Genomic DNA, 13,232 nt, shown 5'->3' on the forward strand with positions numbered 1-13,232 from the left:
AATATAAGCCAAATTATTTCTTGAAATCAAATGCTTTCTTCTATATCAACTCTAACAAAATAAAAACTATCGAGTTCACGGTGTCGTCAAGTAATTTAATCGAAAATTAATGAAAAAACAAATCTAGTTAATGACAATATAGTTTAATCTAAAACATATTTGTAAAAATTAAACTACGTTATAACTCAAACAATATATTTGATATTTCGATTATACGAATATACAACATATTAACTGGCCCATCAATTGACAAAGTTTTTTTCCTTTTATTTTTTGAACAAATGAGAGTTAAATTAAAGGGAGTTCATAAAATAAGGGCAACGTTGGCGCCAAATAACATCCCAGCGAGCCCGCCGCGGTAGTGTTCTCTCAAGTTCGTCCAATTTTGAGCAAAAATCGCATTTGTGATGAAATTCTCCACGTTCTCAGCGCTCAAAAAGTGTACACACACACATAAACCGCAGCAAGTTCTACAGTAGGAAATCAGTCTCCATTCCTAGTAGGAAAAAAAGGAAAAAAGGTCTGTGCTGCCAAACGGCGTCGTATCATCCTTGGAAAATGGCGGACACAATTTCAGTCATGGACATCGACGACGAAGGCGACAACAATCACATTCCGAAACCCGACAATGGAAAGAACGTCGTCGTATCTCCGCCGGAATCCAAGGCCATCCCCTGGGTCGAGAAGTACCGTCCTCAGTCTCTAGACGACGTCGCAGCGCACCGTGATATTGTTGAGACCAGTAAATTACTCTTCTATCACTACTTACGGATGTGTATATATCTCATTTATTTGCTGCTTTGCTTCGGACAGTTGGTGCGTTTACTGTCGGCTAATTCTGTCTCTAGAATTTTTTATTTTTTGAAGTGTTTTATGTTGACACGTGCACTTGGTTGGAATTTTTAAGCCGCTTGGGCGTGAATATAATGTTTGTATGTAGTTGGGTTCCTGTATTTTACCTCGATTAAGCCATTGTAATTTTTGTTTCAGCTTTTTTAGCAATACAATATAACATTCACAATTTTTTTGACAAAGTCCTTTCTGATTATCTGGTTATGCCTGTCTTATCCCTAGCTTAATCCTCCATCAGAGATGGTCGTTATGCATGTTATTCTCTTGTATTTGAAACCCCTCATACCACTACTAATTCTGGAAAAATTACTATGATAGTTGCCGGTACTTCCAGAACCAATAATCACAATAATCAAGGGTGCCAATGTTCTTGATGACTAGAATAAGAGATAAAGAAATTATTGGCAAGGTGTTGCGTCCAAATTGTGAAAGATAAGATTTGATGAGGTTTTGTTCATTGCTGTTTGCAAGTCTTTCTCACTGTCTTTGTGTGTCTTGGCATTTTTTCATCTCATGCAATTATGCCAGAGTGGATGTGTTTCTCCTACGGTGAATGTACCCATATATGTATAGATTTTCAGGACCACGTTCAAATTGTGTAATGGGTTTTGTGTTGCAGTTGACAGATTAGCTAGTGGGAACAGATTACCCCATTTGCTGCTTTATGGACCACCAGGAACGGGAAAAACATCCACTATACTGGCATTGGCTCGCAAGCTGTATGGGAATCAGATGCACAACATGGTTCTTGAGCTGAACGCATCAGATGATCGTGGTATCGATGTGGTCCGGCAGCAGATTCAGGACTTTGCAAGCACTCAGAGTATCTCTTTTGGGTATATTATGAATTGCTTGTGTGTAATACTTGTTTGTTTGGATGGATGAATGATAGAACTATTGAAGGATTTTAGAAGGATTCCACACATATTTTCGATGATTTTACCGGTTGAGTAACATTTATACAAATTCTGTGTTCCTGACGCATTACATGTGAGCTGACTTTATTTGGTGAACTTTGTCTGAGAAGCTTTTATTTTGCAGGGCAAAAGCTTCTGTAAAGTTAGTTCTATTGGATGAGGCAGATGCCATGACCAAGGATGCACAATTTGCTCTCCGTCGTGGCAAGAATTATTTTTGTCTTTTATTCATGTCTTTGTTTTTATTTGTAGTTTGAAAACTTGTGCTCCATTCTATTTGCTCTGCAGTCATTGAGAAATACACAAAAAGCACTAGATTTGCTTTGATTTGTAACAACGTCAACAAGCTTATTCCAGCCGTACAATCAAGGTGTACCCGGTTTCGATTTGCTCCTCTTGATGCCGTGAATATCACTGAGAGGCTTAAACATGTTATTAAAGCTGAAATGTAAGTTTAACAGCAATGCCTAATCGTAATTGTTTAAATGTTTTTCTTGTTTCAGTTATCTTATATTTTAACCGTATTACTAGAATTATTGAAAGTTTAATTTTTTACAGCTTCAGTGCGAGTAATATAAACTTGACCCAATATAATATGATTGATTCAGGCTTGACGTACCTGAAAATGGTTTGAAGGCTCTTGTAAGACTTTGTAATGGTGACATGAGAAAAGCCTTGAATATTTTACAGGTTAATATCTCTTGATTGCAGTTAATATTTGTGGTATTTGTTTGCAAATAATCACAACTTTATCTCTACAAAAATGTACTTATAAGATCAATGGGGGTTCTTCATACTTACCGTGCCCTTGATCCCACCTGCCCATTTATGACAATTGTTGGAAGCTTTCTGGCGTAAAGGATGGCACACATTTTTTCATTTAATGCTTCTACTTGGCATTTTGAGTGCTCAAAATAGCCTTGGACCTCGTTTGTCTCCTAGATCTTATTGTTTATACTTTATAATGGAGTTTTTTGTACCAAACCTCTCTATGAATATAGAAAATTCACATTTCTCCCTTGTGAAAATTAATTAGGCATCAAATTTTTACAAAAGTTGCACGAATACCCCCTGCGTCTGCTGGAAATCCGTCGAGTTAAAGTATTTTGATGATATCTCACATACCAGTTATCAAATAACCATGGGCAAAACGGTTAGAAAGAAACAGTTTGATACAAGTCATATTTCAGGCTGGCTACACTAGTTCGGATATTATCTAGGCTAACTGGACGCTACAAGATTGTGATGGATGAAACGGATGTAGCAACCGACAACGTTCAGTTAGTATAGATAACTTAAGAACTAGTCTAGCCGGCCTGCATTATGATTTGTAGCAAATTGAGTTTTCTTTCTAAAATTTTTGATCCTATAAGATATCATCAAAATGCTTCACCTCCCCAGATTTTCAGCTGGTGCAGGGGATGTTCGTCTAACTTTTATAAAACGTTAAGGTATAAGCAAATGTTAATTTTCGATATTTCACATGAGGATTTGGTGCGAAAAAACTCCTTTATAATGTCCTTGTCTCGGTCACTGGTGAAACCTGTCTTCAAATCTTGGGAAATGCCAAAGATATCATTGTCTTGGGGAATCCTCGAGTCTTGGAATTTTCAGCCATCCTGCTTAATGAATTGCCCTTCGTTTTCAAACATATGAACTGATAATGGTGTCGAAATTATATTGGTTTCTGTTGTTTTCTTTTTGTGCTCTTGTGTGAATCCATTATTTCATTGTAATTGCTTCTTGTTTTTTGCAGTCAACACATATGGCTTCTCAGCAGATAACAGAAGAAGCTATATACTTGTGCACTGGAAATCCTTTGCCTAAAGACATTGAACAGATTTCCTATTGGCTTCTGAATGAGTCATTTGCCACGAGTTACAAAAGTATCCAGCTTGAACTTCGAATTATATACATTTATCTGTAGTTTTTTGCTTAATTTGTTACTATTAACCATATGCAGAAATTTCTGAAATCAAGACAAGAAAAGGACTGGCTTTGGTGGATATTGTGAGAGAAGTAACAATGTATGTACTTGTGTTTTTGGTTGTTCACCTGGGAAAAATTTCTTTTGCTCAACCCTTGTTGCTTGACAATAGGTTTGTTTTCAAGATCAAGATGCCTGCTGATGTTCGTATTCTTCTTATAAATGAAATGGCCGATATCGAGTATGTTTCCTTTTTCTTCTTTAGTCAAACTTAATTTCACTTGGAGTTGCATTATAAAATAAATTCTTCCCTCAAGATGAATGGCTGCTTCAATTGGTGTTCCTTTTTACGTGTAATAACATGCATTTTACTCTATCTGTCAAAATTAATTGCATTCCTAATATGCTGCTGTATAGTTTTACCATTATTTTTAATGAATTTGTTCTTTCTGTAATTATATTTCTGGGATGCAGATATAGGCTGAGTTTAGCATGCAATGATAAGCTGCAGCTTGGATCACTAATTGCTGCTTTTACACGAGCCAGGGCTTCGCTTGTTGCTGCTGCTGCAAAATAGTGGCGCTACTTGTATCAAATGCATCTTTGTGCCATAAATTAGCAGCTGGAAAGTCCATTAGACAATCCTTTATAGAATAGACTCTACATGTTTTTTTTTTGAAGTAACAGTGTCTTCTATCCTCGCCTCACCTTAACAAATTTACTTTTTGATTATCTGATTCGACTCTTGAGGAATATGATAATAATAGCAATACCAATGAATTGAAGAAAAATACGTACAGTCGAGAAACGATGGTCTAGAAAAGCGAGGGCGGTTTTTTTTTTTTTTTTTGGAAAATAAAGCGAGGGCTGTTTTTCCATGTGCTTTCCGGAACCATTTTCAGACATCCCAAAATGAACCGTATTTTTGCTTTATTTTCGTTTTTTTCCTTCAAAAAATGTAATTCCGCTTCACAATGGTTTGTTACAAGATACAGAACAAGAATTGCATTTTCCTTTCCAGTTTCCTAAAAAACAGAGGAGGATTTACCTAAGAATGTTTCTACCTCTGGACTTTACTGCACCAGTCCCTGAAAAAAAAAAAGACTAGCCGTTCAGCGTGCGGAAACCACCTTCCCTTCTATGTTTCCACCATCTATGATAAAAAAAAATAAAAAAAATATATATATATATAATTGCTGTCAATTTTCACTGCAATTTACATTCAGCCCCATTACCTAAGAACTGGATCTTTCTATCAGATGTTCACATCTCGATGGAGACATATTTTCTTTGATTGATGCCAAAATTACTAATTGTGATCTTGCACTTGTTTCACACGTTTTCATTCAACGTGCTATTAGACCACGCCATCTCTAGTTCAAGGGTCCGGGATGAGCCATCTTTGTTGGTATCTTGGCCAAGGTTGAGAAGATCACTGTAAGATCCTTCATTCACCACTTTGTCTATTGGGATTGTAACTTTACCAAGAGTGGTCTGAAATAAGACATAAAAACTATGTAAACGGCACGGTTAAGCAAACCAAAAAGACCCTTTTGCTCAGGATATGTGATCAAACAATATCCTCTGTCCACCCCTCTTTTGTTGTACCATGTTTAGAGTTAAATAGAAAAGCAGTTTACCTTTCCAAAAGTATTCCTGCTTCTGCAAACAATATTTAACTTTTGGCCCTTAGGTGGTACATCAAAAGCCCATGTGAACTTTTCTTCCCATTCTGGAGACGTGTTGTGGCTCACAACCTAATAATTTGCACAACACACATGTTCAAGATTGATTTATTTTTATGTTTCACTAAATAAATGATCATTTGATGATACCTTAGTGTACCTAGCAGGGCAATGTCCTATGCTTAGTTGACAAAACGCATTAGTGCCTCCTGTCACTTGCTTCAAATTGTCTGCACGCTTTATTGCAACGGTCAAACAACCTGGTAAAGAGTGGAGTAAGCTTTCAATTCTATCAAGAAAATTCGGTGGGCAAGTTTTCATATGGATTTGTAGGAAAGGAATGGCTTCGGCTGCAACCATAGCTTGAGATTTTGACATGTCTATTGGTATGGTCGACCACGTATGTTTCAGCAAGCACAAGGTTGTCAATGCAGAATCTTGAGCAGCCTCAGTACCAGACTTTAGTGCAGTTAATAAATGGGGTATATATAGTGTCGTTGCTTCAGAAACATGGAGCTTGTGAAAATTGGAAAGGATAACATGTATTGTCTTCAAAATTTCTTCTTCTTTTACGCTGGATCTAGATGACTCTTCTTTCTCTAAAACAGCTGCACGTTGAAAACGATTTGATTAGAAGCTGAGTTCAAAGATTTGATAATTTGAAGATAGATTTATCCTATCTACTGAAAAGCAAAAGTTAAGTAGGACCTTGGAAACACATGAAGAAATGACATAGGAATATGAACGGTGAGTTACCAGTCAAAGATTTGATTAGTTCATTTGATGCGTATTCTTGAAGGGTATGATTCGAAAATAAGTATCTAACAAGCAGTGCTGTCTGATCTACAACTTCTGAATCCGAGGACAGCAGCAGTTCTTGAATCCTCAATACACCACCTGCTTCAGCGACGGTTCTCCTATTTGTTCTGCTGTGCATGACAAAGTTCTGCAATGCACAAACTGCCACGATTTGCATATCTTTCGTGGGCTGATCTTGGAGGAGTAACACCAGAGCTCGGCAAGCAGAGGCAGAATCACTAGCCCTAGCCAGACCTTCGTGTTGGGAGAGGTTACCAAGAGCAAGAGCGGCAAGAAGTCGGCCATTTTCAGATCTGGTTTGTGGGTCGAGCAAATACTGGGCGAGAGGGGCAATTGCATATTTACAAGCCTTCATTTCCCTTACCCGAGTATTATTAAATAGTTCTTCTAGTAGAGTACCCGATACTTCTTCACAGTGGTGAGACCTTACTAGATCTAGCAAAGCATCTATTGCACCAGCCTCAGCCATCAGTTCAGCACTTGAAGAATCGGCCTTTTCTTGAACAATCAGTGAATTTATGGCGACCACAACTGTGCTCTCAAGACCTGAATATAACATCTTTACAAGTACCCCTACCGGAACTCTGAAGTAGTAGTCAGCATCAAAACGCAGAAGATTTGAGAGTACTAATGCAGCAGATTCCAACAAATCATCAGAAGGTAAAGGGTCTTCCTGAACAATAACCTTGGAGAGCTCAAATATACCACCAGCATCAGAAACTTCCTTTGGCCAACTCAAGGAGATATTTTCCAATGCCTTTATTGCAGTTTGCTGTAAATTCAGAATCCCGATCCCCACAAGATGAACAAGAGGAAGAATTGCATTTTTTGTAAGCATATCTTGCGGAAAATGTTCTTGATCAAGAAGGTGAGACAATAACTCGGCACCCAGCTGCTGGATCGCCTGTGATGGGGATTCAAGAACCGAAATTAAAGGTTCAATGACTTGGTTAGGAGTAAGTTTACACCTTGAAAGACTTTGTGGCTTCTCCAAAATGTTGACAAGAACCTGTAGGGCACTGTGCTGTCCCTGAAGGTCAAAATCCGTCTTGAACAGTAGCATAAAGAAAGGCTCTACACTTCTTGCAGCAGCTAGGCTTTTTGAAATAGCACTACTGTTTGTCAAGATTCGGAAGAGCTCTGCAATAGTGGTACACAATGAGTTTGGAGCAGTCGGGAGTAACTTGAGACAGTTATCTATAATTCCAAGGTTTACCATTTCCAATTTCCTTGGAGTTCTATCTTTCCCCAGTTTAATAAGTGTGGATATGCTTGCTTCAATAAGCAGATGATTTGGTCCGGAAACCAGATAAACGAGCTTCCCAACAAGATCATGAGAAGATGTAATATCCACCTGGTTTTCATCTTCCAACAATCTCCCCAAAGCCCGCACACTAGATTCCACAGCTGTTTCTTCATCAGACTGCATCAACAATATGAGAGGTTCTATGCATTCTGAGGTGATTGGCAATTCTCGAATTCTTGAATTCCCGAAAAGAATACAGCACAATTTTGCAGCATCACTTTTTAGTTTCAAATTGGCAACAGATGAGATGATTTTATGGAGGCAGACAAGAAGATTATTGCCTTCAACTTCAGCCAGCATAGCTGCCTTTGCATAATTATCTGAAGTCAACTTAATTAAAGCACTTAAAGCAGTCTGTTGTTCGTACTCGAAAGGCGTATCCAGCATGTCTGCCAAAGGCTGAATGGCCTGGATTGATGCTTCAGAATCTCTTATTTTTTTCGAGTCAAAGAGTTCGTTTATGGCTCTAGCGGCACTCAATCTTGCACTTTTTGATCCCAGATGAAGAACAGCTACAAGTTGATTCATGCAACTGAGAGCCGATTCATATTGAACAAGATCGGGATTACTGAATATTATTCTTAGTAATTCGGATACCGTTGCCTCGGTTAAGTCTTGAGGGCTCAAAGATAGATACTTGGTCAGAGCATCCAGTGCCCCAGCTTCAGCAATGAATAATTTATTGGTATCATTTCCATGTGCAATTTTAGTCAAAAGGCGAACCGAGAAGGATGGGGCTCCTGGCCTATTTGGAATGGGTCTCAATAAATCAACAAGTAGAGGAATAGTATTTTGAGAAACAGGACCTACTCTAATTTCATCGATTTGGAATAAGCTTTCAAGAACTATCTGGTCGGGATTTTTTACCAAGGAAAATTCTTCAGACAAGGCCATCACATTCGGCATATCTGATTCAATATGTCCTATCAGGGACATCAAGCCAGAAACTGTACCTGAATTTGCTATTGCTAGATTTATTTCCTTATTTTCATGGCCAACAAGGCTAGCAAATGCCTGAGCAGCAAAGAATCTATCAATCATTTCATCTGAATTGAAGAGGACTGATAGTGATTGTATAAAACTCATGGCCGTAGAAGAGGAGACAGCATCAGTATCCTGAAACAATATAGCCGCTAGAAGGGCACTGATCCATATACCCTCCGTATCTTCGAAAACTGCCTGAGAAAAGTGTATCATTTTAGAAAGAAAATTTAGAAGAAGATAAAGAGAAAAATAGAAGAATAACAAAGATATGTAATGTGGAATGGAGATGAACTGGTTCTGAACACTACCTGATCACGATTAGCATGTCTTGCAAACTTGTCAGAAAGAATTTCCAGTGCTCCGGCTTCCATCATTGTGATTTTACTCTTTGAATGAAATGAAGAAATTATTGATAGCAACCACAAGGCAACAGTACCTCCCAAGACCGTTGCAGGATCAGGCACATCGAAATCATCTCCAACCCGAAAATCTGATCTATCTCTATAAGCTCTAGGGGTCCTAACTTCAATTTCAACAGAAGAGCAACTAGAGTTCTGCTTCATCATATCCACTAACGTGTAAATAAGAGGTTTCAAGTACCCAGATGCCTCAAGTGCATGTATTGATTGGATTTTATGTTCCTTGGCAGCACAAATTAGCAACGTTGTTCCCCCAACTCTCACTTCTTGGCTTCTGGAATTCATTATTCTATTAGCCAAATTACCAATCGACTTTGAATTTGAGACCAAGACGTCGCCTAAAGCAGCGGGTTGATCCGTAGAAAGTCTAGACAAAATTTCAATAGCTTTATCTTGTACTGAGGTAGGTCCCTCGCATAGGCAGTGCAACAGAGGGTCTAAACTTGACGAAACTTCAGCGAGTCCAGACCATGGTGAATAGGAGGAGTGGCCAAGTTTTGTCCGTGACAATAGTGAAACAACTTCTAAAGTATCAAGAAACTCGGTGCTATCAACATCCGTGGCATTCAAGGAATCAATCACCTCAAGAACAATAAATCGACACTGAGAGCTACCAGTCAGCACATCGCCTACCGGAAAATGCTTCAGTAATTGATGAAGAGCACGAGAGGCGCTTTGCTTACCTTCCAATGACCCTTCTCCCAAAACTCGTGTTATCGCAGAAACAATATCTTCTGCCAATGCTTCTGCAGCTACTTGGGGATCCGACAATTCATAAGACAATGCAGCCATTGCCCTTTCTGCAGAATCTATTTGTAATGTTTTGGCTTTTCTGATCAAAGGCTTGATGTCACCTTCTGAGATGTAAGATGTCTTACTCATTTTCTTAAACTTGATTGGGTGGGAGACATAATTCAGTGCCTGAGGGAACTTAGTTGCAATGCCTTGAGTGTTGCTGGTTAATATTTTCATACAAGGATTCACAGCTTCGTCTGTCTTGAGACCATCACATAAATCTTGCCGATTGATGAATAAATCAGCCAACACCAATGCAGCATGCTCTCGAGTCCTCTCGTTTGATGAATTGAAAAGCTGGACAAGTGCCTTCAGACCTTTATAAGCAGGGGCACCTGGGTTCACAAGATCACTTAATGATGCCACGGAAAGAACATGACCCAAAACTTTGATGACGTGTGTCTTGGAACTTGGAGAGTCCCCCAAGAGCAAAGCAAGCAATTGATTGACGGAAGATGGATTTCCATTCTTGATAAGCTTTATTAGAGTGTTAGAAGAAACTTCTTGTTCTTCTGGTCCACCATTTTTAAGGAGCCATATAAATGCCGGAACGGCTCCTGCACTTTCAAGAATTCCTCTAATGTCTTCACTGTAATGGCACAAATTCCACAAAATATGTGCTGCATCATATCTTGCCTTCTCAGATCCAACTTCTAGTAATAGGACAAGTGGAGGAACTCCACCAGCCGAAGTTAGTGCCCACTTGCTGTCATCGACTTGTTTGGTCAAGATTGAAAGCATCTTAACTGCGTATTCTTGGTGTTTTTCATTGGATAACCCGAATGATGAGATAAGCAACTGAATCCCTTCTCTCTTTCCTAATGCTTCCCATACACTTACCCCCTCAGTACATAACCGTATTAATGAAAAAATCAAACACTCCTGAGCATCACCAGACACCATGGTTATGAGCCCAACAAGCACCTTTTTAGCTTCTGATTGACTAATGGAAACTGATAGATATGCATTACCATATAGGCCGGCCATGGCCTCTAGAAGGCGCTCCTGAACTTGCTTATTATCTCTCGGTTTCAAAAGCATAATTAATATGCTCTCAATCTTTGTTGATTCGAATGGTTCTACATCACCATTCTGCTTGAAAACCATCAGACAATGAGCAAGAGCTCCAATTATATCAGCAACTGGAGCAGCTAACCTTGGGGACTGAGAAAGCTCTCCAAGATGAATAATTAATTTAAACATCCCACCACATATATTTGCTAAAGTTTGCATTGAATGCCGTTGAAGAGCCTCTGCTACCTCTCCTTGAATCCCTTCTTTGGAAGGAGCAACCACAACTCCAATAAGCAATGACATGCCCTGCGCATCAACAATAGATTCCTTGCCTTTTTTTGATGTTATAGAAAGAGCTTCTAATGCCTCGGCAGCACTGGCTCGCACAAAGACATCCTTCTTATCACTTAAGAGCCCGAGCAAGGATTTGACCGCACCTGAATCAACTATTTTCATGACACTATCTGGAAAATCTAGCATCATGTGTGCTAAGAGAGAAGCAGCATTGGATTGTGAAGTGGAATTTTCCGAAGAGAGGAGTCCCACAATAATATCCACTCCACCGACATCAAGAATTGCCTGCCAATATCCTTCTTTATCGCCACACAGATTTCTCAACGCCCCAGTGACAAATCCTTCTACATTTTTATCATTATTTTTAGCATTGAGCTGATCCCATAAAGTTTGAACCACACCTTCGGTGACAAATATTTTCATGCCTACTTGATCGTCTGAAATTCCACTGGATGACACGGCATATATGGCTTCAGCAGCTGCCTTTCGAGCCTCAGTTGCATTTGATTTCAAAAGTGAGAGTAGAGGTGGTATGCATCCACCTAGAAGCACTTTTACTCGAAAATCCTTAGTTCTACACAGAATGCTTAAAGTTGCAGCAACATTTATTTTTGCTGGCAGAGTTCCATTTCGAAGAATGGACACAAACAACGGCATTGCTTGGTCATGTGAAATGATAAAAGCTCGAGCTTCTTTTCTTGTTTTTGCAATACCTAGCAAACGAGCCGTGGTAAGTTCTTTTTCATGTGCAGAAGTCACGTTGGCGTGCAGCTGGTCGACCAGTTGAGCAACCCTCGAGATATCTGGATCATCCGCTTCTGTAGTTCCGTTTGGCACCCTGGAGATATAAAATTTTCAACAATGTTAGTACTAGACCTTAGTTCGTTAGCATGGAATGCATCATTTTTGGAGACACTAGCTGACGATCTTACTTATTTTTTCGAGACAAAGATAAAGCTTTTCGAAATGTTCGTTTCACAGGAGATGAACTTGACATTGGCACGTGGGATCCTCGTTTCAACCAAAATTCTCAGCCTCCTGCAGTTCACAAGTAGTTAAAAATCACTCCACTAGACTCCAGCACCTAATTAAATGCCAAAAAACGAAACCTTCATTCACTTCCCATTCGATTCGTGTATTCCTGCACAAATTCACAAAAAAAAAACATCCACTCGTCTATAAAAAAAATTAACTATTAATCGACTCGAAATTTAGTGTATCTTTCGTGCTCACAAGATCCAATCCTACTTTCTCCTCTCCCGAAGTTAAATTGCTCATCCAAATTACTGGACAAGCTATAGTTTTTTGTTGTCATCCAGCCCAGTGTACAAAAATAATACTAAAACGTAGAACTCGAACGGTTCCGTTGCATTAAATAAATTTAAAATCCAGGGGAATTCATAAAATCACAAGATTAACCAAAATACAGAAAAATACCAAATCGAAAACATCAAAATAAAAACGAAAGTCGTAAGTTAAATTTACCTGAGCCGGAAATTTGAAAAATGCAGACAAAATTACCAAGCAATTTCATATACAACAATGGTGCTCAAATCAACCTGCATAATAATAAGAATAGTGTTGATAAAAAGAATGTCGATCCAAGCCCAGATCATTATTTCCTCGTATTTATTTGTTCATGCACGTAAATTTGCGCATGCACAAGCATTTTCATGCAGATATCGGTAAATGAATATATGTGGAAACGGGAATTAAGTATATGAGGAATCTGATCGGACAAATTGCGAAAAAGAGTGGAAAAACTAACCTCGAAACGATATCCTTGTATCTTTTTCCCCAGCATTTATTTGTCCCCGTCGTGTTCATGTATTAATGAAGCAGATTATATTTATTCAATATTAATTATATTCATAATTATTTGCATTAATATTTCGCCTGATTTATCAAATATTTTGGTTGTTAATATTAATAATAATATTGCTGATGACTTAAAAAAAATGTTAGAAAAAGAGTTCTTTTTTGCTTAATATTTATTTTCATATTTTATAATTAAAAGAATTTGTTTCATAGTTTTTAAATACTTTATTTGTATGTTCTAAAATCATTTCCATGAAGAACCCTTACAGATCCACATTAAAAGGTGAATTATTTTCTTTTATCGTAAAAGTGTGTTTTTTTTAAAAAATGTTTTTTTTGGGGAAAAAAATCACTTTCGGTAAATGCTAGTATAAATTTTAAAAATAGTTTATAATTTTTAAA

General features: G+C 38.3%; 2 protein-coding genes across 6 annotated transcripts; one reads left to right on the forward strand and one right to left on the reverse strand.

Annotated features, from left to right (window-relative positions):
* Positions 1–322: 322 nt before the first annotated feature.
* On the forward strand, positions 323–4,487 carry LOC142524061 (replication factor C subunit 3). The gene is made up of 9 exons (XM_075627795.1): positions 323–742; positions 1,472–1,688; positions 1,894–1,973; positions 2,058–2,217; positions 2,378–2,459; positions 3,526–3,655; positions 3,733–3,796; positions 3,869–3,937; positions 4,171–4,487. Exons 1-9 carry the CDS (start codon positions 559–561, stop codon positions 4,271–4,273), a joined length of 1,089 nt encoding a protein of 362 aa, XP_075483910.1. The 5' UTR covers positions 323–558; the 3' UTR covers positions 4,274–4,487.
* A 128-nt stretch (positions 4,488–4,615) lies between these two features.
* On the reverse strand, positions 4,616–12,807 carry LOC142524055 (protein CELLULOSE SYNTHASE INTERACTIVE 3). Of its 5 annotated transcripts, XR_012814818.1 has the most exons (9): positions 12,781–12,807; positions 12,498–12,571; positions 11,945–12,050; positions 8,799–11,850; positions 6,138–8,685; positions 5,532–5,989; positions 5,337–5,453; positions 4,932–5,190; positions 4,616–4,784 (listed from the first exon to the last, which is right to left on the reverse strand). XR_012814818.1 is itself a non-coding variant. In XM_075627786.1 (8 exons), exons 3-8 carry the CDS (start codon positions 12,007–12,009, stop codon positions 5,029–5,031), a joined length of 6,402 nt encoding a protein of 2,133 aa, XP_075483901.1. In that variant the 5' UTR covers positions 12,010–12,050; positions 12,498–12,571; positions 12,781–12,807; the 3' UTR covers positions 4,616–5,028. The 5 variants fall into 5 exon arrangements, 4 of the variants coding, with proteins under 4 accessions (XP_075483901.1, XP_075483902.1, XP_075483903.1 ...); XM_075627786.1 differs by having other exon boundaries at positions 4,616–5,190; XM_075627787.1 differs by lacking the exon at positions 12,781–12,807 and having other exon boundaries at positions 4,616–5,190; positions 12,498–12,613.
* Positions 12,808–13,232: the final 425 nt, after the last annotated feature.

The sequence above is a fragment of the Primulina tabacum genome, chromosome 14 (genome assembly GCF_025594145.1).
Source record: "Primulina tabacum isolate GXHZ01 chromosome 14, ASM2559414v2, whole genome shotgun sequence".
Classification (NCBI taxonomy): domain Eukaryota; kingdom Viridiplantae; phylum Streptophyta; class Magnoliopsida; order Lamiales; family Gesneriaceae; genus Primulina; species Primulina tabacum.

What these genes read in the sequence shown, in the direction of transcription:
- LOC142524061 (XM_075627795.1), top strand. Translation starts at nt 559, where the DNA reads ATGGCGGACACAATTTCAGTCATGGACATCGACGACGAAGGCGACAAC. An exon ending in ACAATTTGCTCTCCGTCGTG is followed by an intron (nt 1,974 to 2,057) that starts GCAAGAATTATT and finishes TTTGCTCTGCAG; the next exon opens with TCATTGAGAAATACACAAAA. An exon ending in AAGCCTTGAATATTTTACAG is followed by an intron (nt 2,460 to 3,525) that starts GTTAATATCTCT and finishes TGTTTTTTGCAG; the next exon opens with TCAACACATATGGCTTCTCA.
- LOC142524055 (XM_075627786.1), bottom strand. Translation starts at nt 12,009, where the DNA reads ATGTCAAGTTCATCTCCTGTGAAACGAACATTTCGAAAAGCTTTATCT. An exon ending in TCTTTGTCTCGAAAAAATAA is followed by an intron (nt 11,851 to 11,944) that starts GTAAGATCGTCA and finishes TTATATCTCCAG; the next exon opens with GGTGCCAAACGGAACTACAG. An exon ending in GACATGCTAATCGTGATCAG is followed by an intron (nt 8,686 to 8,798) that starts GTAGTGTTCAGA and finishes CACTTTTCTCAG; the next exon opens with GCAGTTTTCGAAGATACGGA.